This window comes from Nesoenas mayeri, assembly GCF_963082525.1.
Source record: "Nesoenas mayeri genome assembly, chromosome: 17".
NCBI classification, from domain to species: Eukaryota; Metazoa; Chordata; class Aves; order Columbiformes; family Columbidae; genus Nesoenas; species Nesoenas mayeri.
Window position 1 is genome coordinate 7,113,469 of NC_137565.1, and position 27,399 is coordinate 7,140,867.

At 41.6% G+C, this 27,399-nt stretch overlaps 3 protein-coding genes across 5 annotated transcripts in view; 1 reads left to right on the forward strand and 2 right to left on the reverse strand.

Moving 5' to 3' along the window:
- ZDHHC8 (zDHHC palmitoyltransferase 8) overlaps window positions 1-1,446 on the reverse strand; it is a gene marked incomplete at both ends in the record, with an annotated part of 96,081 nt that extends 94,635 nt beyond the window's left edge. The window contains one exon of the mRNA XM_080355402.1: window positions 1,343-1,446. Coding sequence (XP_080211528.1) covers window positions 1,343-1,446 — 104 coding nt within the window. The remainder of the gene's footprint in view (window positions 1-1,342) is intronic.
- A 9,091-nt stretch (window positions 1,447-10,537) lies between these two features.
- Window positions 10,538-19,572, reverse strand: RANBP1 (RAN binding protein 1). 2 transcript variants are annotated; one of them, XM_080355079.1, is made up of 6 exons: window positions 19,457-19,572; window positions 17,550-17,686; window positions 15,647-15,804; window positions 13,588-13,716; window positions 11,764-11,829; window positions 10,538-10,787 (listed from the first exon to the last, which is right to left on the reverse strand). In XM_080355079.1, the coding sequence occupies exons 1-6, from the start codon at window positions 19,469-19,471 to the stop codon at window positions 10,666-10,668; spliced, it is 627 nt and encodes a 208-aa protein (XP_080211205.1). In that variant the 5' UTR covers window positions 19,472-19,572; the 3' UTR covers window positions 10,538-10,665. The 2 variants fall into 2 exon arrangements, with proteins under 2 accessions (XP_080211205.1, XP_080211204.1); XM_080355078.1 differs by having other exon boundaries at window positions 10,538-10,790; window positions 19,457-19,570.
- Window positions 19,573-19,574: 2 nt separating this feature from the next.
- TRMT2A (tRNA methyltransferase 2 homolog A) lies at window positions 19,575-27,399 on the forward strand (the record flags this gene model as incomplete). Of its 2 annotated transcripts, none has more annotated exons than XM_080355076.1 (11): window positions 19,575-20,816; window positions 21,513-21,621; window positions 22,105-22,286; window positions 23,129-23,243; window positions 23,463-23,578; window positions 24,160-24,271; window positions 24,918-25,040; window positions 25,616-25,691; window positions 26,182-26,298; window positions 26,516-26,612; window positions 26,936-27,399. In XM_080355076.1, 11 exons carry the CDS (start codon window positions 20,227-20,229, stop codon window positions 27,210-27,212), a joined length of 1,914 nt encoding a protein of 637 aa, XP_080211202.1. In that variant the 3' UTR covers window positions 27,213-27,399. The 2 variants fall into 2 exon arrangements, with proteins under 2 accessions (XP_080211202.1, XP_080211203.1); XM_080355077.1 differs by having other exon boundaries at window positions 20,227-20,816; window positions 26,908-27,189.

Below are 27,399 nucleotides of genomic sequence, written 5' to 3' on the forward strand. Positions count from 1 at the left end.
AAGCCAACTTCAGTCTTGTGTTTGCCTGCGAGCGCCAAGCTATAATCAGATGCCCAAATGATGAATGATGGGCTTATACTTGTACCAGTTCAAGGGCTGAAACAGTGTAAGATCCTGAAAGGATTTACCAGTTGTTCACATCAAATGCATTAGAAAAAGCAACAAGAAATCGAGTCACATTAAGTCAAGAGCGGAACTCAGTGTCAAAACACATTCTGATTTAAGAAACTGTTAGACAAAACATTTGCATTTTATTCCGAAATCCTCCATTAAGAGCACCATAGCAGTAATGAGCATTTTGAAACGTCGAGAATACCACAGCCAAGCCAAGAAGGATAAAGACATAGACACATACTCCCACTGTTATATACCCTTCTGCTTCTAACAGCTTCATTGAGCTCCGTCAAAAATAGCAATGGGAGAATACGGAAAAGAGTTTCAAAATAAGTGAATCAATAAATCTTGACATCCAATAGCAATCTTTTCACCTTCCTAACAAGCAGCTTATTCAAAGCTCATTTCGGAGCCGCTTTGAGGCATCTCTCTCAAAATACCACCAGCACCTCTGCAGGGAAGCTGCCGTTACCCCAGCATAGGAAGGGTTAGCAAGCTGCATAACTCAAGTTGATATAAAAGGAGAGGAAACAGAAAGCTAAAGCACTACACCACTCACATATTAATATAACTACAGGAGATCTGCAAGCCAACCGCCAGAGCTCAATTTTGCTTTTAAGGGAGAAAGGAATGAGAGAAGAGGAAACAGGGAGGGGAGGAAAAAGTTTCCCCCTCCCTCCTTAAAGCAAATCTCAATTTGATCATTAGATCCTCAGCCTTTTAGGGACAGTTACATAAAGATATGTAGAATCCATAATGCTCAGAATATGATTCCTTCCACTTCATACGGCTCTGCCAGATGAGCCCCAAAACACGAGAGACTCATGGAAAAGGCCAGTGCTGCCTCCTGAACCAGAGGAGACTTCGGGCAGAGAAAACAGGCTGGATTCACGGCTGTCGGCAGCACGGCGGCTGTGGCTGGAGATGCATTTCTCTCCCGTACACCAGCGCTGCTTGCACAGAGCGCGGGGCTGCGGTTAATTGGCATCTTTGATGTCCCCAGCCGGCAGCTGCAGGAGCCTGATAGGGTTTGGGTGCCATGAAATGGTGGATCTGACTGTCAGACACATTTTACGATACGGAGAGATAAGAAGCCTCTGCAAAGCAAAGCCGGGAAGGGCTGGCAGGAGGCGGGCGGGGAGCAGGACCAGCAGCGGCAGGGCCTGGGGGAGCTGACAGCCCCGCCGCCTCCCCCCGCCCGGGCCCCCTCCGCCAGAGCGGTACTTACGTGAAAACAAAAAATAAAGTAGTCGAACCCACTAATAAGGCAGCTGCTGTGGAGACAGGGATGTATTTAGTAGGTTTAAACCTCTTGCCAGTGCTGCTGGGCATCCTGTAGTTTACACATCACTATGTAAATCCAACCCGAGAGGAGGGAGCCGGGAGGATGCGGGGACCCTCCGGCGCGGGGAGAGCGGGACCCGGGCGGCAGGGAGGGACGGGAGAGGGCCGGGCAGCAGCAGCTGACCTCCAGCACAGGAAATCCCACCCACACCGCCCGCCCCGCTCGGCTGATGTCAACCAGCCCCTTAAGGTAGCGCTGCGGGGAGAGCGGGGCGCGGAGCGGCGGGCGGGGCCGGGCGGAGCTCCCGGGGGCGGCGGGACCGACCCGACCCGACCGCGGCAGCGGCGCCGGCGGACAGGGCGGGCCGGTGCTCTCCTTCTTACCGGGGAAAAAAACCCAAACCACACTACTTCTTGAGCTCTACACTAATGGGTCATTAACGCTTTTTTCACAGTTCGCTCTACAACAGCGCTCCAGAGCTTGCTTGCAAAATCTGGGCTCTGCGAGTGCTGCAGCCCCCGCGGAACGCGGTCGGGCCGCCCGGGAGGGTCCTTCGGAGCCGGGGATGCAGGCGCAGGGCCGGCAGCACGTACAGAACCGGGCCGGCTGGACACAAATTGTGCTCTGCTAGCTCCGTGAACAAAACACGGCATTTCATTCAACTAAACCGCGATTCACAGTATTAAGGGAACTGCTGCAGTCTGCCGAATTTAACTAGTTCTAAGATTAATAACTGCGTGCACACATCACTGGAATTACACTGCTATCTGTTCTTTTTAAATCCATCCTTTAGCATCAGCAGGCAGAAATGAGAGGTAATTTAAGGTAACATCAGCTAGTTCACCAGATGAGCTTTCAGAGGAGCACTGGGTGAATTGCTGCTCTGTTCCAGTTCAGGGGGCAGCACCCAGCAGCTCTTCCCAGTCTGAACTAAACGCTCAGAGGGAGGGAGGGTTCAAGGCCATGTGGAAGTTCAGTAATCAACCAGGAGCCGCAGTTCGCTCCCTCACTCCTGCTTTCTTTCCCAGCTAATCCCCTATTTGATTTGCAGCCGCCAACATGCAAATTAAGTAACCACTGTGTAACACAGCAAAGCCACATCTCTGCAGCTTCTGTTGGATGTTCTGAAAAGTAAGCTTGCCCTAGAAGGCATATACTCTAGTTCTGTTGTGAAAAGGCATCATTTCCCATTTAAGAGACTAGGTGAGCTCCACAGCCCTAGAGGTATTAAAAACAGAACAAGTAAAACCCAGCAAAAAAGCAAGTAAGGCTCCTTAGCTTTGCAGTTTGCAATAAAATCGCGAGCATCAGCTTTAATATAAGCAAATCCAGCAAGTTCCAGCCTGAAGGCATATGGTTATGTGAAATCCCAGCTCTTGCTAACAACTGCTACCCCCCAAACAGAGGGGAAGGGAAAAAAAAAAAAGAGAGAATATTCTCTAACCCTCCGAGAACAACTTGGAAAGTGTTAGATTTTATCAAAAAGGGCCTAAAGGCAACTTGAAATGAACTCCAGCTCTTAGGCTTTTGAGAAAGAGTAACAACCACTAAATTTTTTAAGGCTTGGGGGACACTGAATGTTTCCTATGCTTCCTACTCCCTGTCATGCCAGCTTATTGAAATAAATGATTCTTAAAGTCCTTGTAACTAATCTAAAGGTCAACAACTTTACACAGAACCAATCTCTGTGTACTGATCTGGAAGCCTTCAGCACATCTACATTAGCATTATTGAGCTGGATGAAAAGTGCACTTTGGGTGCAAATCTCTCACCCACCATCACTTACCATGGCTTGATGCATATTGCTGAGTGGTCTCGAAGTATGTAATGGATTCCTTTTCAACAAAGCTAAGCCGGCAGATCAGTTTTAGGAGCACATGTAACACATGCAGTTCATGAGTTAGCTTGGCACCCTGCTCTGTGCTGCAGTCATCCTGTGGATCAAGATAGTTCTGTGGTGCACCAGTGCAGTCACGCAGAACCAGCATTTCCACGGGACAAGGCTACGGTGTTACACGGAATTGTTTTGAGATTTTTTTTTCTGCTGCACGTTGCAGATTACCTGTCAGAAAGCAGGAAATTTCTGTAATCTGCTGTCCAACCATTCGCCCAGTTCACCTCATTTCCTTCCCACTAACAGTCGAGTTCTCAAGAACAGTCTGTTTTCAAGACAGCATGCAGCACTGCTGTGCAACACACAGTCTCACTAGTAACAGGCAAGTATGAGACGACTTTGCCACTCAAACAGTAAGGACATCTGAGGAGGACTTGCCTAAAGCAGAGCAGGCATCTCAGAGTTGCTCTCCTAAACACCTTTATTTCAAGAACTGTAGTTTCTGGATTCACACTACCTGATCAGTGTGCCAGAAGATATTGGCAGTACTGAGATAAACAGCAATGGCGGCATGAGTTAGGAAAAGGTTTAATGACTACCCAAACTAATACAGCTACAAAGAACAATCTAAAAATAATCTGGCAGAGTATAGCTAGTAATTGCATGTCTTTTTGCAAGATTTTACTCTGAGGTTTTACCCCAAAAAAAGGGCCAACCACAGAAGCTGTGTTGGAGCCACTTGCCAGGCTACCATTTGCAGAGCTGGTAAGATGAAAGGAGACTCTGAGCAAGCATCAAGAAATCTTGATTGCCATGCAATTTTCATGCAAAATCATGGCACTAACGTTACCTGGAAATCTTAGCTGCATGATTTAGAAAATTCTTTTAATTTGCACACGTGGGAATAGTGAAAATCCCTGGAATATTTTATTGGTCACTTGGGCAGTTTACCTCCTAGGTTGTATTAGCTGTTGTCATTAAACAATGACCAGAATAAATAATTCTACTCTTCCTACTGGATTTTCTTAATACAATAAATGCACTTGCCAGCCCACGTAGTACCAGTGACCTACAAACTGTTCAGGGTCCCTGAAGGATCAGCAGCTGGGTGTTCAGTAAAAGCTGTTTTTCCCTCCAACTTGCAGTGCTCACACAGAGAACATCTGGATCACACGCAGCACAGTCCTGGCAAACAGTCCAGGCAAGGCGAGGCAGTTCTGGGTACAAGCCAGGCCTACTAAGTTTCCCACTGGAACTTTAATATGACAATTTTCATTTAGTTGTTCAAGTTTGTTACTAGATATATCAAGAAATTATTGCCTAATAATGACTTTTCAGTAGCTAAAGAGTTATCCCACATAATTTCCTAGATTCTTCCAAAAGTTATTGTTCATAGATAGCATTTGTTTAGAACAGAATTCATGTAACGTATTTCCTAACTGCAGTGATGGGGCATGTCAAGTTGCATTTATTATGATTACTTTACCTACAGACTAATTCCTAAACTACTCCCACAAGGAAGTACTTACATTAAAATAATGTAGGCCTCAATAGTTTTGAAGATTCACCAACCATCCTGTTGAAAACCATTAATAAAGTGTAATTCTCCTCCTCTAGGACGGAATATCACTCTAAATGATGCTACTGAAACTCAGAAAGCCAACAGTGATTCATGTACCAATAAACAAGATATTAAAACTGATAAGCACTACTTATAGGAAGCAATGTAACTTTAATTATATCTAGTAGAATAGTCTTGAGAAATATTCTCCAAAGAATTCAAAATATTCAGTCATTTTAATGTCTAATCCATCTTTTTTGATATTTACATAACTACTGCTTTTATGGAGAAACAGCATTAGCAAACTATACATTACGTACTTGAAATGAGGACAGCCAGCACAACACGAACAGGCGAGAACTTGTGACACCATCAGCTTCTCTGTTAACTCCTAAGTAAATTGCACATCTTGATACAACAGTTAATATCCACAATACGATGAATCAGCTGATGTAAATTTGTAGAGTCAAGCCTGACGAACAAGAACAAGCTGAACTTTTCAAGCTTGAAACTTGAAAACAAGTTTAAGACTCTGAAGTTCATTAAGTACTTGGAGTAGTCAGATACTTTCCACAAAAAGTTTGGTGTATGTAGCATCTAATCCAGAATTGTGCTAGCACCTAGTTTGTAATTAAAACATTTGTAATTAGATTGGTTAATAACATAAGAGACAAACTACACCCCACAAACCCTAGCTTCACCATTAATACTTTAAACAAGTATTTCTACAAACGTACTTTATTTAAGGATCTAACCTAAGTTGCAATTTCACTAGGATACTGCAGCAAATGAGTTACACAAGTCTTTCAAATATGAACACGTCTCAAAGTCAGTGGTTAATATCTAATGCGACCGAAGCGGATAAAGAAATTCCATACTTAAATTTACATATTGGAAAAATACACCAGTGATCATAAATCTGATGCATAGCTGTAGATACTAATAACTGTTCGACTCCTAAATCTAAGTAGGGATTTTTTGCTGCTGTGCTTGTCAGTTTTCACAACTTTAAGAATTATTACCTTATTATATAATTGTACATGCTGCTTACTTGACAGGGCACCTTGTTTTCACATGAACTAGAGTCTGAGAATTCACTTGCATGCACAATCCACTCTATGGCTACTTCAAACTTTTCTTCATCGAGCAAAATAATCCTGGTCTGTAGCAGCTAGTTTTTATCATCTCCTGACTCTGCAAATGATGCATTGGTAGAGATTTAGTTCAGGTTAGCAAAAGACCGGTAATTCCTCTTATTGCTATTTTAAAGAGTAATTCTAGCTAAATCTGATTAGGAAGACCTTTCAAGTAAATCCTAAATAAATGATCATAAAAGCAAAAGTTTTAAAAAATCCTTTATATAAACATTTCACTAAACTAGGTCAAGTTTATACATAGACAAGACCTCAGTCATTTAAGAACACTTTGAAATCCATTTGGCTAATCAAAATTAAGACACTAACTTGCCATAGACAGCTTAGAAAATACAGCTTGCTAGAAACAAGCTGGAACAGCCCAGACAGGTGTAGAGGACACACAGATGTACTGGGAACAGAAGGGCATAAAAGACAGGTACACAGACTTAATCGGAGGGAAGTTTGGGTTTGTTTTAAATAATCACACTGCTGTTTAAGTACCTGGCATTGAAAGCTGATGGCAACCTGTACAGTTGACAAAAAGAAGTAGTTTATAGTGTTATCTCCCGCACAGTTTCCATTTCAACACAAATAGTTGCAATTCATTAATAAGGTATCAGATTGCTTTCTGAACTCTGAATCAGACACTCTTGTCTTTAAAGTTTCTAGTAACATTAAACTGTTTTTGTTCGGTTATTCTAAGGAAAGCATCAAGAGGTGAAGCAGCACAAGGCACAGCATTTCTGTTGCGGGAAGCTGGAGTTCAGTGTCACTGGTCATTAGCCATAACACAAAGCATCTGCCTCCGGACCTGGCAGATTCCCCACCTGGAAATCCACACTCCCAGCTGGTACAGTTGGTCTGGGCTGCAGATGCCCCTTCACAGGCAGGGAAGTGCTGCTCAGGCTGTGGCTGCTTTCTGAACCGAATACCTGGCCACACATCTACACCAACACCAGGTGAGAAAAGAGAAGGTACAGCTGCAAACCTCCGCTGTCCTCCACCTGTGTGCAGTTCTTGCCATCACAAAGCTGTATGTACAAATTAATCCCTCATGTATCAGCTCAATCCTTCAAATGCTTAAATTAAACAAGGTCCAAGATATTCAGTAACAGAATCGGAAGAACTATTCAGACTCAAATTTTTGCCCTTTACATAGTTATTTCTCGAGCATGTTGCATCAAACAAAGATTCACAACATTCTCATGGCTCCACAGAGTTGAGATGACTTTTAATTTTCTGAGTTCTTGGTATCACAGAGAACTTGTGTTTGATACAAGCTACCTTATTACACGGGAAAAAAATCTAATCATTTACAGTGTTAAAATACCGCAAATTGGGTGTCTGCAATTTATGAACATACAGTATTAGTTACACAATCTTACTCCTGGAGAAAAAACCCGAACTATTAGTGTAGTTTTCAAAATAATTAACATGGTATTTAGGGAGAATTATTTTGAATTCATATTAAAAAAAAACAACCTATTTTTTAAGACCTTAACTATCCATGAAGAAAGTATGATTTTGATACGCAAAATTTAACTAAGTTAAATTCATCATTCAGGTGTCCTCAGACACTCACCCATCCAGTTTTATGCACACAAAACCATCAGTACTAAGAAAAGCTGGGTTATTAAGCCTGGCTATACAGCATCTTTCTGCACTCAAAGCAGAATTCGTACAAATTACAGACTGTAGCACCTGACAATGCTTTACGAATCCTATTGTAGTTTCCATTTTTTACTGAAAATGAATTAACACCTCTTTAAAAACTTCACTTGTACCTGCTGTGAGATTCAGCCATATTCTCAATGCTGTTATTGAAGTTAGAAGTGCTTAAAAAGAGTTTAATCTCTAGCCAGATGCATTAACTATATTCCCCATCATTTTAGTCTCCAGTTAAACATGCCAGGAGTCACCTTGCCTCACGAGGACTACAAAGGAAAGCAGCCACTGTTCAACTACAGGTGTCAAAACAGCCTAGAATCCTATTTGTCTCTAGAATTCTAGAGACAAATTAAAGATCAACACAGCCCTATGAAGTATAGAAATTAAAGATTCAGTCCATTTCTGTACCGTGTCTGAACAATGAATTAGAAAAGTTTCTGCATTATCTATCTTTTTTTTTCACACAACACCTTCAAACAGGTTCAGGTGTTTAAATCACACAGAAGTTATTGCCACATCAGAAACAAGTACAAGGCAACTGACATATTTTAGTAGTTGCCCACAAATTCAGGAAGGACTATTTTGTCAAAGGGCTATTTCCGTTTTTGAGCCAAGTTATCATTTTAAGATTCTCTATTGTCTGACAAGTCAGGCTCTGTCATCTCAGTACCCCTGTTAACAGCGAGGGTGGTGGGAAAGCGTGAACACCTGGTGACCTGGGCAGGGGTGACAAGACAAAACGCCATCAGCTAGAACTCTAGAATACTCAATACACAGTAAGACATTTCTTGGTAGTCTATGTTACATGTAGAAAAAGCTTACTATTACACCAAAGCCTTATTTAACTGAAATAAACTTTAAAAAATACTTACTGCTTTTTAACTTGTAGAACATTACACCTACGGCTTCTAAAGTGACACTGACTAATAATCTTTCAGTTTAGAAGGCTAAGACTTTCTTCAGCCAAATGCTATCCAGAGAAATCATTTTTCCTAGTGGCCCCTCATAACTTGGCTCTTTGGGTTGCAGACTTGCATTAAGGATGGTTGGAATCCGTGAACGGTAAACATGGATCAGTTAACCTAAACAGGAGTGGAAAAGTCTTGAAATCATTTAAGCATGCACAAATAAGTAAAGAGGGGAAGAAGATAAGGTAATACAATTAAGCATGACTTGTCAATATGTAAGATTAAAACAAATTAAGTAATTGAAGTATTTCCTCCCCTCTTCTGTATCATGTTTGACAGGAAAATCAAACTCATCCATTTTGCTGCCTTCATCACTTTGCCCCTGCAGGCTAAAAATGCATTCCCAGTAAGAATTCTTCAAATAAAAAGCAAATCCTTTAAATGAAAATTTAAATTTATTTTGAATTTTTAAATGTAATTTCTACCAATTGAGACACACTGTTTGACATTATCAGATCAGAGAATTTACAAGTGACTCACGGATAAAGATTTGGCTTTTACATTCAAATGTGAAGTACTTCAGAATAGCTTTGTCTTGTTATTTCCAAACTAGAAACACTAAAGAGCATTTTATTTTGCCTTTCGACCATCCTTGTTAATTAACAGACTTCTGATATCTGCTGTACTTGAAGGGGAACACGCACAACACCAAAGGAATTACTTTGTTTTGAGTACCTTAATTACAGTTCCAGATTTAAGACTAGTTCATTGTAGCACCAAAAGGCAGTGCTAAGTAGAAATACAAGATTTTAAAACTATATTTTCTTTTCTCAGGTAGACTCAAGGGTCTGATCCACCTACAGAGCCTCCTTATGAAGATACAGAGGTCTTGCTATCCAATACTAACATAATACAGTCTTAAAGTTTAGCAACTTCTGTCCAGTTCTATTACACAACTCCATTGCTATCTTAACACTATCCCTGTATTAGTGGTTAATTCAATTAATCTATCAAAGTTTAAAATAGTGTGGATTTTATTGCTTACTGTAGTTTATTTTCCGATTCTCTAGCACTAACTTAAAACCAGCTGAAGAAAAAACATTTGCAGGGAAGAGACCTGATCAATTTGCCCGTTCTGGCAAGGAGAATACTCCTCAAGTGGGTACAACATCACTAACTGTTCCAAAGCGAATATCAGACTGTCACTCTCCAAGGAGAGCAGCCCTCCACGCTTCTGACAAATTCAACCCCCCTCCAATTGGGAAAAACAATGAAAGTTCCTAAGTACTGAAAATAAAACAACTTATATAAATGTTGAGTACAACTTTCATGATATTCTGACACAGGGAATCTCATAGTAGGGTACTCAAACAGTTAAGATTCCTTTGCATACACTTTAGTATAATAGGCTGCTACTGCCTTCCATCAGTATGGAAGATCTGGGACCACAGCAACAACTTTGTGCTGGAGTCAAATGGTCATAATACTCACAAATTGGGTGGGGGGTGTGGATTTTGCTTTCTAACAGGAAAATACATCTTAAGTCTCACATAATAACCTTTTCTCCCCCACCTTTATTGCCACTGTCTGATGAAACAGCATTAACAGCGTGCCAGGAATGCTCTATCACCTGATTCCAGAAGTCTGCTGCATTTTGAGAATCACAGGCACGTTCTCTGCTTAGGAACACAGCAGAAAAAAATGTGAAACGTCTGTTGTACTACAGTTTGAGAAGCCATATAAGAAACACGTATGTAATCACAATCTTCCCTGATGGCGAAGTCTGTTAACCTAGTTAATCCACAGGTATGATGATATGTATCTCAACACCCAACGAAACAAGTGTATTCATAAGCTTTTAAAGTACATAGAAAACTCAGTTCTGTCCTCTGATGCTGTTTTCAAGTTTGCTTTATTCACTCTTTTGGATGACTATAAATAAGTGTTTCCACTATGGAAAAGAAAGTTAGCACAGTACATTTTCATGACTGGGGAATGGATTTTCTGAAGACATCTTCAAAAGGGTGGAAGTTTAGAAAAAACAACCTGAACGTTGAATTCAGTTTCTTATAAAGTCCCTTGTAAAAATTAAAAAAAAGAAAAAAAAAAAAGAAAAAGAAAGATAAAAGTAAAGGAAAAACTGCAAGGCCCAGGATGATTTATTGCTTTTCTTCATTTTTTTCCTTGGTCTCTTTCTTCTCAGATTCTTTGCTCTCTTCCTTTACAGAAAGCTCTTCTAGTTTTTCAGCAACTTTATCAGCACTATCATTTTTGTCTGTGCCTGCTAAGAGATTGATTAGAAGAAAAGTTACATACAGGCAGTAAAGGATTTTCCTGTTACAGGGGAAAGAGAAGTGGAGAAGGCGGGGTGGGGAAATACAGCTGGTATTTAGAATAAGAACAGAAGTAAATAAATTCTCCACTGAGCACTGGAGTGATTAATTCCATTTCTTTTCCTTTGGTAATTACCTCAGATGTCAAAATTCAAGAAATACCATTTGCATATTTTAATCACATAATGAGGGCCTAATTGTAATCACTGAGAAACACACAACATTTGGTCAGCTTTGCTGCTCTCAGTAATAGACCCTGTACCTTGTCCAGCCAAGTGTCTCAAGTCCCCAGCTTCTTGCCTATCTTAACCAAAAGTCACGTTCCCCCAGTTTGAAACTGGAGAATAGGAAGTTCTTAAGACTTAAAAATTCTCATCTAAATAATCTTGAAGAGCACTGACTACAGACCACTGGTAATCCGTCCTTTAGAAAGATGGAAGTGTTTATTTTACATGGTGAGAAAACTTGTCACATAAGCAATTCTATGAGGCTGTGCATTAATCTATTAATTAAAGAGAGACCTGTGAAGAAATGCTACAACTTCATACACATTAACAACTATAAAAATTAAGTACTCTACTTGCATGACTATATATTTGTGGAATTTACGAAGAGGAACTAGAAGAGGAAATAGCAGTGTGGTTGCAGTGTTCACAGTTCATTCGTGTACTGTAAATCAGAAATGCTTCCTTAGTAGTCTTTTCAAAATGCAGTGTCCCGACAGCAATAGTAACAACCTTCTACAAGAAAGAAGGCAGTTGTCACTCCTGTGAACTATTACTCTTGCAGACAGAAAAAGCACCGGAACTGAAGGCTGCAGTTCAGGACAGAGTGAGTCTGCTAAAACACAGCAATACTCCAGGAGGCTATAACCACTCGAACATCTAGAAGAAGTGGCACAGTACTGCAGAGTTTTAACCTTACCTTTCTTTGCTCTCTTGTCTACTTCATTCCTGCATTCTTCAAATTTTGCCTTGAATTTCTGTGCATCTGTTTCAGTAAAGACAGAATATTTTTTATTCGTTTCACTTCCTCACAACACTCAATGCTTCCAATTTTGAGAAAAGATACCTGAGAAGTTTTGTGGAAACAAAACTTGTGGGCACTTAGGAATTCATCTAGTTAAAAATCATACAAGATACTATGCAAAATTCTTGAACCACATATTTGTACAGAAACAGTTAATTTTCTTTAGCAAGTCTATTAAAGCAGCTTATTTTGCAAAATATTTAAAACATAGGGCCAGAGGAGCTGTGTTGTAGTTATTGCAACTCCCAGCTGTCCATGGCCTACAGGAATAAGAGTGCGATATCAGAGACTGCTAATTTAACTATCTGTGTGGAAAAGACTGAAGATGAGCTTTGAACTACTATCCTTGTCAGCTGCATTATAGCCTAAAAGACCTCCACATCCTTACCATAACTTAAGGTTCTTAGCACCAAGAATGGAAGATAAAGTCTGTTTCATCAGTACAGCTTTCTGATTCAATACCCAAAGGCCTGGACTCCAGCCATGCCTGACTACAACAGCTAAGGCAGCATAACCTTCATGTTTTGGTCCAACAGTCATTCCAAGCTGAGGATCAAGTTACAATCGTGTTTCTACACAAGGAATACAAGCAGCAGGACACAAAAGCAGATCAGGCAAGGTACTTTCTAACACCAGAACTACACAGAAAGTAATTTTGTGTGCGAATTTGGTCTGACTGACCACATGAGGTCACTGTTGCCCCACAGGAATTCAGAAGCCACTATGAAACTAGTCCAGCTACTGTTTGTATTGATTCCTTCCCAAGCCTCTCAAAAAGGAAAGATACTTGAAGGGCATACTTAGGTGTGTTCCCCTGTCATCTGCTTAGTCAGTACTGCCAAGGGTAAAGAGGCAAAGAGGACTACCCCCTCAAGAGAAAACAATAAGCTGAACAACCTCTACCAGAAAGAGCAAAAGACATTTCAATGATGAGCAAATAATTAGCAAAAACCCTTTAGTGAATAGTAAGCAGGTGGATCAGAAAGATTCACTAAACACTGTGAGAGAGACACTGTTGGGAGACTTGAGGAAAAGCAATCAAGCAAAACATACCAAGTTTTTCACAGATGTGGGTAAATCAATCTAGTTTGAAAATATTCAGCCACTTTACATATACACCCCCCCCCACTTTGATTTAATCCCAAGGAGCTGGGAAAGCTACACTGTCATTCAGCCCCACTAGCTGATCCGTATGTAATTACAGACCTGCTTTCTGTTCTTGTAGTCAATGTAGTCACTCCAAAAACCCTGCCAACTAGTGGGATACTTGGGCTTGACAAGCACTTTTCACGGAGAAGGTATGTTCTGCTAATGCAGACGGACCAGAAATCTCCGCTCAATGTTTTCTTGCTTCTAATGCAAAAAGGTCATCTTAAATACAACTGAGCATCCGAGATCAATGAAAGCTGCATGTATTAATCTCCACCCCACAGTATTATTGCTTTTATTCTAATTGGCATTACGCTTGCATGAAATGGCTCAAGTTAAGTGCCTAGGGCAGAAAGCTCTATAAATATTACTGGAGACCAAATTATTACACTGTCAACACATATGGTAAAGTGATTAACTGACTTCTCTCAGTTAAAGCAGTCATTAGCTAACACCACCATGTAGTGGTAAGATACAGTGTATCTACAGCAGTGGTTTACAGTAGTGTTGAGACATATAGCATAACGTAACAGTACATCATCAACAGAAGTTCACTGCCAGTCTACTCACTTTCTGCATTTAAAAATCGGATTGCCAGAAGTTCAGGCTTGGGGCTTTCATCTGCAAAGTCAGCATGTGTGTTCCAAACCCACGCCCGGTCACTCCCAGCATTAGGCCTCAGCTCCATTAAAGGTGTGACTGAAAAGAAAGCATTGTAAAATGTACACAGCACAATAGTAAATGTTTTTCACACCAGCCTCCATAAATCTTACTAACAACTGACTGTGACACTTATGTAAAGCACTTCATACAGAACTACTTATGGAGAAGATGATGTAAGATCGTTGCTGTATAGAAGAATGCTAGATTCTTTACTGTGAAGACACAGAGCTTGATTCAATTCTTGTTTAAAGCAGACAACTGTGATACTAAGAGATGACATCATTAAGTACAACTCTGAACAACAGTCAAATAGTTTAGAAGGAAGAGACACCCAGACAAACAGCATTCATTTTTCTTTTGCACACTGAAAATACTACATACTACAAAAAACTACTTAAAAAACCATTATTCCTACAATTACTCATCAAATCAGGTTCATTTTTCTCCCATCAGTTTAAAGCTCTATTATAAGGTATTGCACAATTCTGCAGTGCTGCAAGATGTGCACAGCATAGTTTCAATCCGTTTGTTCCTTCCCAGTAAATGGAGCCCTTTCCCTCCAAGACACTGTAATTACTTCACCTGACTGATGGGAGAAGTTGGAACGTTATTTCTCACACTACTCTAAGACCTTCTACATTGCACACATGCAAACTTCAAGCCAGGTGGTTTTTTTAATCCCCAACCTCTGAGTCATTTATTTAGTTCAGGACAAACCCAAAGAGCCTACTTGCTTGCATTTTTTAAATTTAGATATCAAATTATATTTTGTTTCATTTAATGTTTCAAAAAATGAAGAGAGTCCTTTTGTCTGCCTGTGAGTCAGCACAAATTCAGTAAAGAAATCTATGCTGAAAACAGTTTCTCTAGGATAAAAAAACTTCAAAATGAGCACTATAAGTTTATCAATTCTGTTTTGCATACGTGCAACAGTTATTTTCCTAAACAATAGGTTTATTCTTATTAGTTGGTGACTACACTGCTTTCGTATTTGCCATTTCATTTACTAAACAGGACAAACCTGTGCCCTCTGAGTCGTCTGACTTTCTGAAGAGATTTACCCTAAGAAAAGCATTATTGCTTCTGGCTTCAGATTTGTATTAAGCTACTTCAAACAAGTTATTTCAAGTTATTCAAATGTAGATAAACTCCATAGAATACTATATACTCTTCACATAAAAACCCGAGTATTGCCAAAGCAAGCAACAAATTATTATCAAATTAGTCTACTCGTTACTAGTTATATTGACTTTCAAGTCTGTCTTGCCCTTTCACAGTTATTTTTATTCAAAGAGGATCAAAGGAACAAACCTCTCCTGCTTCATCAGCTCTCAATGCACATTCTTTTTGAATGAGTTTGCTGAATATACCACGTTCATTTCAGTTTATATCACAAGCAGAGAAAGGCAGCCACAGATTAGTTAAGTACCTCTGCATCCATTTTCTGGTGGTTAAGCAATTGGTTCTACTAATTCAGACATTTAGCTCAAAGTAGTAAATTACAAGATTGCTTATTTATCATTCTTTTATGAAAACAAGCCAGCATACATTAATTTCGTATGCTAAACAGTACTAAGGCCTACATTTTCTACACTCTATTAATCGCCCCCACATGCACACTGGCAGCAATCACAATGTCTGCCTATTCCAGCTAAATTTTATCTTTAGAATACTATCAGAGTCTAAAGAAAAAAAATAACCTAAAGACTCAGCCTTGCAGGAAATCTCCAAAAACTGCAGCTTCTTTCCATTAATAAAATAAGCACTCATGTTTTTGATGCTTGTAGCCTTGTGGGCAGAGGAACAACTATATTTGCAGTCTAATATGAATTTGATGCCTGTTTAAAGACATAGAGCAATTCTCTAGCTGCTACTAAAATGCCACTGCGCTCTTATCTACAATGTGCAATCCTACAAGCTTATTTTTTAAAAACAAAAATAAGAAGTATAGCGACGTATAACATACTATAATGGTTTGCACAGATTTTTAGGGTTTTATCCCTCCTCATGAGGAGGCGAATTGTTCCCTTCTCCTTGTGTTTCAGGAGTTTCACATCACCAGTTCCTCGTTCTTTCCATTCTGGAAGCTCATTCTCAGATGCAAACCGGAATAGCTTTGCCCGCCTTAAAGAAGAGAGAATTTAAGAAGTTAGCCTGCATGTAGAAACATTTGTGAGAACAGCATACTGAATTGAACAGTGCAGTTGTTTATTTTAAAAGCCACATAAAGAAGTAAACAATTCCTTTTTTAAGGTTCCCTGTTCTATTTCAGCATACAAATTTAGAAACTGATGCGATAAATTCAAATTTAATAATAATTAGGAATTATGTAATAGCTATACTAAAAATTCAACAGATTCTGTACATACTTTTAGGGCATGATAAACATATTTGGTCTAGACAACTTTTTAATTAAGGTAGCTAATTAACAGGTTTTGCCCTAGCTAGAGTTCTTATACATATTATGAATGCAACAGCCACATCTAATCTGCAGTATTTATTAATTCAAGAAACAGAGCAGCTTGAGACTAAGTAAATACTCTTGTGCAATCCCAAGCCCAGTGTTTGACCAACTATTAACAAGGTGCTTCATTCTCTAAAGCCACTCATTTCCTTTTAACTCTAAAAATGTAGCTGTGGCTATTCCTAAATTGGGAACAAAGAAAGCTTAGTGCTGCACTGCAGTGCAACATACCTGTTTTAGAACATCACTGTTTAATCTTCCAAGGTGCCAGTGTGCCAAAAGAGAAACAGGAGTAGTTTGGGACATTAGTCAAAACTGACCCAAGAGACAGCCTGAGTTCTGCTACTGAGGAGTTTAAGACATTGCTATAAGAAAGGAAGTATCAGCTCACACTACAGGATTGATGTAAAAACATTCTCTTGTATAAAAGAGCAATGCATAGGGACTTGGAATAAGCCAGGTGCTTCAAGAGAGCGTGTCAGATGTTGGAGCAAGCTACTCTAACAGATGCTCTGATGCAGACCAACTATATTGGTCCAAAGCAAGTCCTTTCTTCTAAGTTAGCTGGCATTCAGTAGGTGATTCCTCCAAATTTAGCTATCAGAGCAACTGACATCCAAAAAAAGGATTATTTTCCTCCTTCACCCTTCTACAGGCAGAGCACTTGAACTTACACTACTATCCCCTTCCCCCCCGCACCACCTTTTTAAATAAAATCATTTCTTCTTTCCATCTGATACTGCCCATCACATGTGCCTCATGGTCAGAGATATCACCTCCCTGCTTGTCAGAAACTGACTGTCACTTCAGTTTTTACCAGAATGTGTATAAGAACTGAGGTATCTCTTCCAGATGAATAATACCCTTCTGCAATTAACTACACCTAGTATTTCTAAAACCTATTTAAAGCAAACACATTGCAGATCAAATTCAAAACACTTCTTAAGCCTTTAGCCTACATGCTTCTTCAGGAAGATCATACATCTTAGGCAAGCTATCCCAACTGTACAGTAAGCTCTACCTACGGATAAAACTATGCTTAAGACAACAGAAAAGTACTGCCAGAAATGCCCCAATATTGTACTGCATCTATGGCTTTTATCAGTTCAGTATATTGCATAGTTTCAAACCTCTAATCATAATCCAATTTAATGTTTTCTTTTAGGCTAAACAATACTAGAGCCACATTCATAATATCAGCTGCCTTCTATTGTTCCAGACTTCAGAGTTTCTTGGGGCATTATCATCATCAATCACCCTCCCACTGTCACCACAGTAAATACCAACCAATGCAGATGACCACTTCATACAGAGAGATTCCTAACAAGTTACCTAGCTTTTTATGAACCCATTCAAGATTAACCCTAATAAACAGTTAGATAATATACAGAAAGACTGTACTTACATCTTAAAGAGTTCTTCCTCATCCTCTTCCAGAGTTTTTATTTCTTGCTCAGGAAGTGAAACTATGGGCTCAAACTGAGGATCGTGGTTAGAATCATCAGCATTTTCAGTAGAAGTATCAAGCTCCTCATGTGTTTCCTGGAGAGAAAAAAAAGAAAACAATAAATCCACAAAACATGCTATATACTTAAAACCTGAAGTACTCATATCTACGTTTAAAATGAAAAGTTATGGCTGTTCAGCAATTAGATTTTAGTAACTGAAGTATCCTTTAAGAAAAATTATTATAGCTGAAAACAAACTGCTTTGAAGTCAACATACAGCTATACTGAGAAAAAAAGTGTGGTCTTGCAGTACTAGATATTTTAGTCCTACTACTCTTCGTGAATGTGCAGAAGCTCAGCCTTGGAGCAATAGCTCTTGGTTATGGAAAAATAACTTCTTTAACTATTTTTTTCTATATAACGTATTTTATGCTACTAAAGGACTATTTCTTAGTGGCTAGTGACCTATCATTAATGGGAAAAAAGAAAATAACCACTCCATCAAAGCAAACACCTATCCCAGCTTAAAGGACACACTTAAGAACTGTTTTTAGGCTGTGACTAGCAAATAAATGATAAACAGCTATAATACTTCATACATACGCACTGCTAAGAAGCATTCTCTAGAGAAGCCCCGAAGGAAGATTTGTCTGCAAGTTTGAGACCACAAACAGCTACCTCAAGTCAAGAGAATGGATTTGGGTTTTTTTGTTGTTGGAACAGCAGAGAAAGTCTATGCATCTAAAAAATTTAAACGTTTTTTTCACTTTACAGATGAAGGAGTCCACTCTTACAGGCTCTACATAGAATATATTTTACAGAGCAGGTACACACCACACATGCATAAAGCAAATCAAAATGATGCAGTCTATTTTTACTAAATAGTTAAAAAAAAACACACATAAAAAGGACAAGAATAAAGGGCTGAGGAGGAATTAGGTAAGAAAAATTGCAAAATAAATTCTGGTTATGTTCAAACATCACACCAGTTATCATCAGCTTTATGTCCCTAGTGTTCCAGTATGAAAGAAAAAAGTGAGAAAGATATTAAGACACATCTGTTTTCCAGAAACAGGAAAAGAAACACTGGCCAAACTTTCACACGTTGTCTCCTCCAGTAGTAAGTAGCACATCCCATAGTGAAACTCATCGTCCGTTTTGTGCCTGACCAGCTAATTACAGAAACCATAAGAAACGCGTAATTCACAACAGCCTCATGTAAGAAAAAGCAGATCCCGCTATCACGATGAGATCCCGCCCTGCTGCGATATAAAGCACGTGGGGCTGCTCCTCCGGCCGGGCCGCGGGGCTGGGGGAGGGGAGGGAAAGGAGGAGAAGAAAGGAGGGAAACGGGCAGAGGGTTCACTCCAAGGCTCCCGAGCCGCAGACGAAGCTGCGGCGCCCATGGGGGGCTCAGGGGTCCGTACTCTGGGGAGGGGCCGGCGCAGGCCGGGCAGAGCGGGGCCGCTTCGGCCTCCCCGCTGGGCGCCGCCAAGGGACAGGCCCCGGGGACACACGCGCCCGGGCCGCCGGAAACGGCCGCGCGGAGCCGGGCGGAACGAGGGGCCTCGCGCCCCCTGACAAGGCCCTCGGCGCGTCCTTCCCGGCCCCAGGCCTTGCTTGACCGCAGGTCCCCACGCCCGCCTAAGCCCCTCGGTACCGTGAGCCGCCCCCCCACCCCGACAGGGGTGCTCAGGCCCTCTGCCCCCGGCGGGCCCCACCTGTTCCCGTTACTCTCCCGCCCCGATCGCTCTCCCCGGCCTGCGTTGCCTCCTCTACTTCCCCCCGCCCGCCTCCCCCCTCAGCACCAGCTCTTCCCGCCCTGCACCAGCCCCCCGGCCCGCAGCGCGCCCGCCGCCCTCACCTTGGTGTCCGCCATGGGGCCGGGCTCGCTGCGCTCCGCTCGCTGCCCGCCCGCCGCGCTTCCTGCCGCGCGCGCCCGCCCCTCCCGCCTTTACCTCATTCCCGCAGCCCGCGCCGCCGCAAGGCCCGATGGGAAACACCCACTTTCCCTCAGCTCCCGCCCCGCCCCGGAGCGCCGCGGCTGCTGGGACCGGGACCGGGCCCGGGCCCGGGCCCGGAGCGAGCACCCGCCACCCCCGGCCGCACCGGCCCGCAGCGCCGCTCCCCATCCCGGCCGCGGCCTGCCCCCGCCGAGGCTTTTTCTGATGTCCCGTTCCTGAGACGCTTCCCATCAGCCCTTGCGGCCATGGCGGCGGCCGCCGCGCGTCCGGACCCAAGATGGCGCCCGCGTGCGTGACGGACGGCGGTAATATCTTCGTCGCTGTTATTATTACTTTTAATCGTCGCAGCTGATCCCGCGCGCGAAGAGCGGGAGCACTGAGCTGCAGACATTAAAAAAACAAAACAAAACAACACAACAAACGTTTCTTACCCCCCGTTCCTATTGCTACGGTGACGCCACAGCCCCGCCCCCAGGAGCGCGGCACGAGGCAGCGCGGGGCGGAGGGGACGCGGGGACACGCGGGCCGGGCTGACGCGGGGACACGCGGGGACACGCGGGCCGGGCTGACGCGGGGACACGCGGGGACACGCGGGCCGGGCTGACGCGGGCCGGGCGGAGCGGACGCTGGCGCCGCTGAGGGCGGCCGTGCCCGCGGGGCTGGCGGGCGCATGGCGGAGCCGAGCGGTCCGAGCGAGCCCGAGCCCGGCGCGGCCGCTGTGCCGGAGGCTGGAGGTGGGGCCGGAGCGGAGCGCAAGGCCGGGGGTGACCCCGCGGGGAGCCCCGACGTGTACAGATACATCAAGGGGGACTTGTTCACCTCCGAGATCTATAAAGTAGAAATACAAAACCTTCCCAAGTACATCGGGTTTAACGATGTGAAAAAGTTCCTTGCCAAGTATGGGCTCAACCCCCATAAGATCAAACTTTTCGGGAAGCAGACGTTCGCATTCGTGACGTTCAAGAGCGAGGAGGAGAGGGACAAGGCCATGCGAGTCCTGCATGGGGTTCTGTGGAAGAGCCGGCACCTCAGCGTCAGGCTCGCCAAGCCCAAAGCTGACCCCATCGCGAAGAAAAGGAAGAAAGAAGAGGAGACGGAGCAGGGAGAGGTGAAGCGACCGGCTCCCCACAAGGCCAGCGGAGAGGAGCCCCTGAGCAAGCAGATAGCGGACGTGGTGACCCCGCTCTGGAACCTGCCCTATGAGGAGCAGCTGGCCCAGAAGAAGCAGGAATGTGAGCAAGTGCTGCAGAAGCTGACAAAGTAATTCCTGTTTGTAAAGCTACTGTAATGTTCATAGGACTTGACCTTATGATGGGTTATAGCTTAATCTGCACAAATTGCTATCTCTAAAGTAACTTAGAGCTGGGTCAAAACCCAAATCCCCTGGCGAAGTAAAGAAAACATAGTCTGGGATGCTGGGAATTAAAAACTGTTCCAGCTGGCAAAACTTGGTCAGCCTTGAAAGATTGGTGAATGAAGGGGTATTGGTTTAAGGTCTGTTGTTCCATAGGCCTAAGCAGAAGGATGTTTGTGTCCTTATAAAAAGTGGCAACATCAAATGGTTTAAGAGGTAATCAGTCTATAGAGATGGTAAATTGCTATTAGGATTTTCTCTTTAGAAATCCTCTAAAATTTTTATGTCTGGTCTTCATAGAACAATATCTCACTGCTATCTCTTGCCTTACTTATGTAGATAAAATTGGTGTTCTTTTCATGCACAGGTAGATTGGTAAATCTAGTACAGACCTCTATAGCTACAGTTAACTCTTATTTTTCAGATAACAGCTCTTATAAAGTTGGAGGGGGTTGCCTGTTAAAAATCCCTCTGGAAGAAATAATCTTGATCTGATAATCTGATACTTCGTTATGCCCTGTACAAAAAAAATGTCTCATGTAACTGTTAACCTCAGCTTTTCTAAATGCATACTTTACAATTTTTATTTCTGATTTGGCCAGGGAAATAGGAAATAACAACAGAGCTTTATTACCTTGGTTGTTCCTGCAGAAGCAGAAGTATAATAAATTGTGTTGCCCAGTAGAGGGAGTGAAAGCGTCACCATTACAGGTAAAGTAATCCCAGGTAAAGTGTGGAATGGGGTTAATGAGCTCAGGGTTCAATTAGTTGGTCTTAAGAGGCAGTAGGCAAACTGCGTATTTGACTTATTGTTGTAATGAGTGATAAATTTCAGATGTTGCCTATCGTTTAAATACTGTGTGTAAATATTTACAGAAAGCAGAACAGTTACAATTAACTGGATATTCTAACTTTAAATTAATATGCTGTCCGTATAAGCTTGTGTAACAGGCTAATACAGACATTCTTCAACAGAGGGAATATTTTGCTCTTTAAATAAGAACACTTACTAGTACTTTAAATCATTGCTGTTAGTTCTCGTGCATCAAAATCCATTAATATCATCCATATGAACTGAATGTCCTGTGTCCCTTTGCAAATGCATTTAACCACATGAAGGTTGTTTCAGGAGAAACTTGGTATGTACGAAAAAGTGCTGTGTAAATATCTTACATAACTTTATTTTGAATCTAGACTGAATATCGCAACAAATGTGAGTTCTTGATTGGGATTGGTGTAAATCAAGAAGACAAAACTGTGGGTTGTCGTCTTGGCAAATATAAGGGTGGTACATGTGCTGTAGTGGAGCCATTTGATACTATTCACATTCCTGCTATTGCCAAAAAGGTAGTAAAAGCTTTCCAAGACTACATAAGGTGAGCATAAGTAAAATGAGTTCTCCATAAAGGTTTTGATATCTTACTCAAAAATATTTATAAAATTAAATATCATTGAAAGCTTAGTGTTTTTTTGAGCTTTAAGATCTATCAGTTTCAATTTTCAGCAATTCTTCAATGTTTACATCTTGTGCCTGGATCGCTGGGTATTTTGCTCTTGCTCAGCTGTTGTGAGACGAACGCAGCTTCATTGCAAGCAATGAGGTGTATAAGTCTGCAATTAGAAGTGTCTGTTATTTTAGAGCTTCTTCCGCAAATTGCAAAGAAATACTCAGAAAAAAGGCTTTTTAAAAGAGGAATTTGAATAACAAAGGTCAGTTGCTTCATTGGATGAAGACAAGAATCATCCTACAACAAGGAATAAAACAAAAGTAGGAAATTCAAGCAACAATATTTTTTAGAAAAAAAGAGTGGTTTCTTAAAAAAATGGAAATCTCAGAAGAATAATGAAGATTGAAAGTTTGAACTTGGTATGGAGCACAGGATCCAATTAAGGCATAGTAGAAAGTGTCATTCTCTGATTGTGCGGAAGCTGCCTATATCCTGTCGATAATTTTGGATGGGTTAAAATGGGCAAGAGGATGGTGAGAAGCAGGGACAGATTATTTTGCACTAGGAGATGGCATCTATGCATCAGTCTCATTTTTCTTGCTTCTTAATTCAGATGTGCAAGTCATTATTTTCTTGACAGATCAATGTCACCTCTATACTTAATGTTTTTCATCACTTTGCACAATGAACTTCTTTTGTTTCAATGAACTATTGAATGTTATGTAATAAAATAGTTCTCTGTTAAATAACTGAGCTTCTGGAAATTGCAGGTCAACTCCTTACTCAGTTTACAGCCCTGAAACCTACGAAGGTCACTGGAAACAGCTCACGGTTCGGACCAGCAGGAACGGCCACGTTATGGCAATTGTTTATTTTAATCCGCAGGTATTTAAGTTGATTTATAATGTGCAGCTCAGACACATAGCTTTAAAATTATATACATTTATGAATAGTGCATGCAAAAGAGAAGTAGAATGATTACTTGGTGTTGTTTACATGATACATGCAAATGAGCAATTAATATGCTTACACAAGGCATACAGAAAACCATATCTTTAAGTCACTAAGATGATTATACTCCCTTTTTTCAAATGAAACCTTTAGAAATTAAGTAAAGAAGAGCTAGCTGACCTGAAAATCTCTCTGGCAAAATACTTCACAGAAGGGATGGGAAAGAGCAGCGGCGTCACGTCTCTGTACTTCGTGGAGGAAGGACAAAGGTGAGGGACTTGACTTCGCTGTGGTGGTGGCACTTCCACACCGTCATTGTGTCTGTTTCCTAAAGGCAGCAGCAGCCTTACTCACTTGTTGAAGTTATTTACCCTGTTCACAAGAGACTCCTGAAATTTCCTGTTCTCCTGCAGTGTTCACTGGATAAAGACAGGGGGGGTTTCAGTGAGTGAGCCCACTCACTACTAGTTGCCTGTCAAGCTGTAGAAGTGTTTGCTGCAGGAGATAGATATTTAGTATTATCAAAAAGTAACTTCTCCCTCCTTTCTTGCCTATTTGATGTGATTTTTTTTAATCTCCCCTCCTCTGCCACAGAGCACAAGGCTCACACCCTGTCCATCTAGAGACAGTGTAGGTCCTACTGCTGGCAGTAATAAAAAATGGCCAAGAAGATGGTCTCTAAAAGGATATGATAAATGTTGGCCCACTATTAAAATGATTACTGCTTAGTATGTAGTACTACAATCTTTAAGATGACTACTGCTTTGGTAAAAATGGTAACATGGTTTGTTTGGGTTTCTTTTCCTTTTTATTCCACGTCCCCACGCCTTGCCCTCCCTGCGCCCTCCAGGAAATCTCCCAATCTCGAAGACCTGCCTTTGGAGCATGTGGCTGGTGACAAGTACATATATGAAGAACTTCTTGGCCTAAAATTTAGAATTTCTCCTAATGCATTTTTTCAGGTAAGGATGACATAAGTTGCTAATTTAACTGGATTTGCATTAATACCCTTAAGGTTGGATAATACTGTGTAACAAGATATTATATACCTAGAGATGTAATCTTTGATGTATTTACTGTGATTTGAGTATTATCTTTGGCTGTAAAACAGTGAACGAGTGTAAACTTGCCAAGGGCATGTTGAAGACAAATTTATTTATTTTTACTGGTTCAATATCATTTGCCCCCCATAGAACGGCAGCCTTTATGTATACACAATATGGAATATTTAGTTCAGGAATCTTTGTAGTACTAATTTTTGCTTGTTTTTCCAAAATTTATTTCTTGCCTTTCAACACTTTAAAGCCTGGGCAAGCATTTTGCTTAATTATTTTATTTGTTGTCTCCTCTAGCTTCCAAACTGTAGAACAAGTCATGTTTTCACTAGGACATAGATAATAAAACATTATTTGTCAGAGAGAATTGAGTGAGACTTTAACCATGGAATGATGTCTTAACACGTGCTGGTCTAGGTCACGTATATGCAACTTTAACTTACATGTGGAGTTGACTTGTTTCTTGGGAACAAGAAAACATTTTTCCTAAGACTCATTAAAACACATTTAATATTTATGGAGAAACAGACCTGTTTGACACATCATTTCCCAGGTGAACACACAAGCTGCCGAAGTTCTGTACACGGCCATTGGGGAGTGGGCGCAGCTGAGCCCAGAGAGCACGGTGCTCGACATCTGCTGCGGTACAGGAACTATCGGGATTTCTTTGGCACAGGTAACTTCTCTTCCTGGATATCATCTACTTTTAACAGATGCAGATATTTAGTTGTGCTTACAATGAAAGAAAATACTTGGTATACTTGAAATTAAACACATCGTATCTTATTTTTTTTAAACTTAATTACTCATTAAACTGCCCACAGCTGTTTTACCAAGTCATTGTGAAAGCTCACCCTTGTGTTGGGAACTGATTCAGTGCAAAGAGGCAGAAGTTCTACAGGAGAGCCAAAATTTACTAGAATCTATCCACTCACGTTTCTTGCCTAATTTTTAGAGCGGTGCTTGCTGCAGCATGTAAGGAAGGAAGTCTGGCCCCCCAAAAGGAAGACGCCAGCCTAACTGGAGTCTGTCACGTGCTGTTTGGGATGAATGGTGTTCATCCCACAATTTGCCTCTACAAGTCCCTCTTTATTAGCACAGGTTCCTTCTCAGCCCTTTTTCGGCTGCAAGGCAAGAATTCTCTGACCAGCTACTAGTCAGTGTTCACATATAGTCATTACTGATGATGTAAATAATGGTTACAGTCACATTTACATACCACAGACAGATCTTTTCCCTTTGATTCTATAGAAAGTAAAGAAAGTGATTGGAATTGAACTCTGCCAAGAAGCTGTACAGGATGCCAAAGTGAACGCCCAGATTAACGGTTAGTTCAGCTAAAATGCAAAGATCTTTGTTAACGAGTAGAGTAGTTGTTTCTATTTACATTATCTAAGCAGCTTGGAATTCCATGTTGTTAGTAATCTTGTCCATTTTGAACATTTACTCTCTCTTGAGAACAACCACCATGTTAATTTATTTTCCTGTTAACTAACAGCTTGCTGCTTTTTTTTTCTCCAAAAAATAAAACTTTTCAGCGGAAAAATGAGCTGAAGCCACAGTTACCCCAATAGATAAAATGTTAACAGTATCAATTTTTTGTGGAGTTTTGCTTTTGTCCAGATAATGGAAGGTGCTCAAGTTGCTGTTGTTTAAATGATCTGAAGTACCAGTGATTGTTTAAGTTACACTGATGTCCGGGTAGACCAAACAATGTGTAGTTTCTAAGGCATTGGAACTTAATACCCAGCTTGAGTGTACTGCAAGATGCTTTGACTGGATAAGTGCTCTGGTAACGTCTTTTCATTTTTTTATAGAACTGAATAATATCGAATTTCATTGTGGGAAGGCTGAAGATATTGTTCCTTCCCTAATTAACATATTAGCTCCTCAGAACCTGATTACTATCGTAGATCCGCCACGAGCTGGACTGCGTAAGTACCTTCTCTTAAGTCTGTTCTGCTAATTGGGGTTTGGTGGTAAAGCTTAAGAAAACACCAATGGAATAAATTAAGCGGGAGGCTTCAGGTGTAGCTTGAAGCAAGTGAGTGTTGCAGCCGTTTTGTTTGTGCTGGAGTATAACCTGGAATTCTGGTGCCAGTCTGTTCCACACAGAACTGGTAAACGGCTGTTTCGGTTTTGATCATCTAGATTCCAAGGTGATTCTTGCCATTAGAAGAGCTGAGCATCTGAAGAAGCTGATCTATGTATCCTGCAACCCCAGAGCTGCAATGAATAACTTTGTGGAGTGAGTATTTCTTGCATTAAGTTGACTAAGTCAATGTGGTAAGAGGAAAATACGTGCTTCCTGGGGAGGGGAAGCATCACCGCATTTTTAAGCCATATTCATTGAGGTTTACGTTGCACTAGAAACAGCTGACAGCTGCTCCACAGCAAGCATGGAGCTGCACTGAGCAATAAGCAAGTAGCAATAGAGATATTAGGGGTGATAAATAACCCTATCCCAGAATTGAGGCTTGGGGGAGAAAAGCCTTTCTTAGAAGAGCAGCAGTGATGAGCAGCGTACCGGAACATTCATACAGTTCTTCTTCCCCTTTCTTTCCCGTCAAGTCTGTGCCGGGCCCCTTCCAACAGAGTCAAAGGAGCCTCGTTCCGTCCCGTCAAAGCGCTGGCCGTGGATCTGTTCCCTCAGACCCGGCACTGCGAGCTGCTGATCCTCTTTGAGAGGGGCGACTGTGCGAACGGGAGTTGTGCTGGAGCAGCACCTGATGCTGCTCATGTCACAGCAGCCGGAGCAGACTGTGAGCGCTCGGATGGTACCAGCCCTGCCGCCGCTCCGAGCCGGGCTGATCCTGCACCCAACGGGGGGGATCTGCTTAACTCCTGAGAGACGCTTCCAGAAACTGTTACCATTCAAGAAAAAGTTGTAATTCAGTTCAATTCCAGGTGATGTCTAACTGTGTAAATATTCAGTTCCTTACCAAAAAAGTGATTAAATACTTCCATAACTAATGAGCCTTCACTGTTTTGATTTCTATTTGAAAATACCTATAGTAATCAAGGAAATAAGTTTC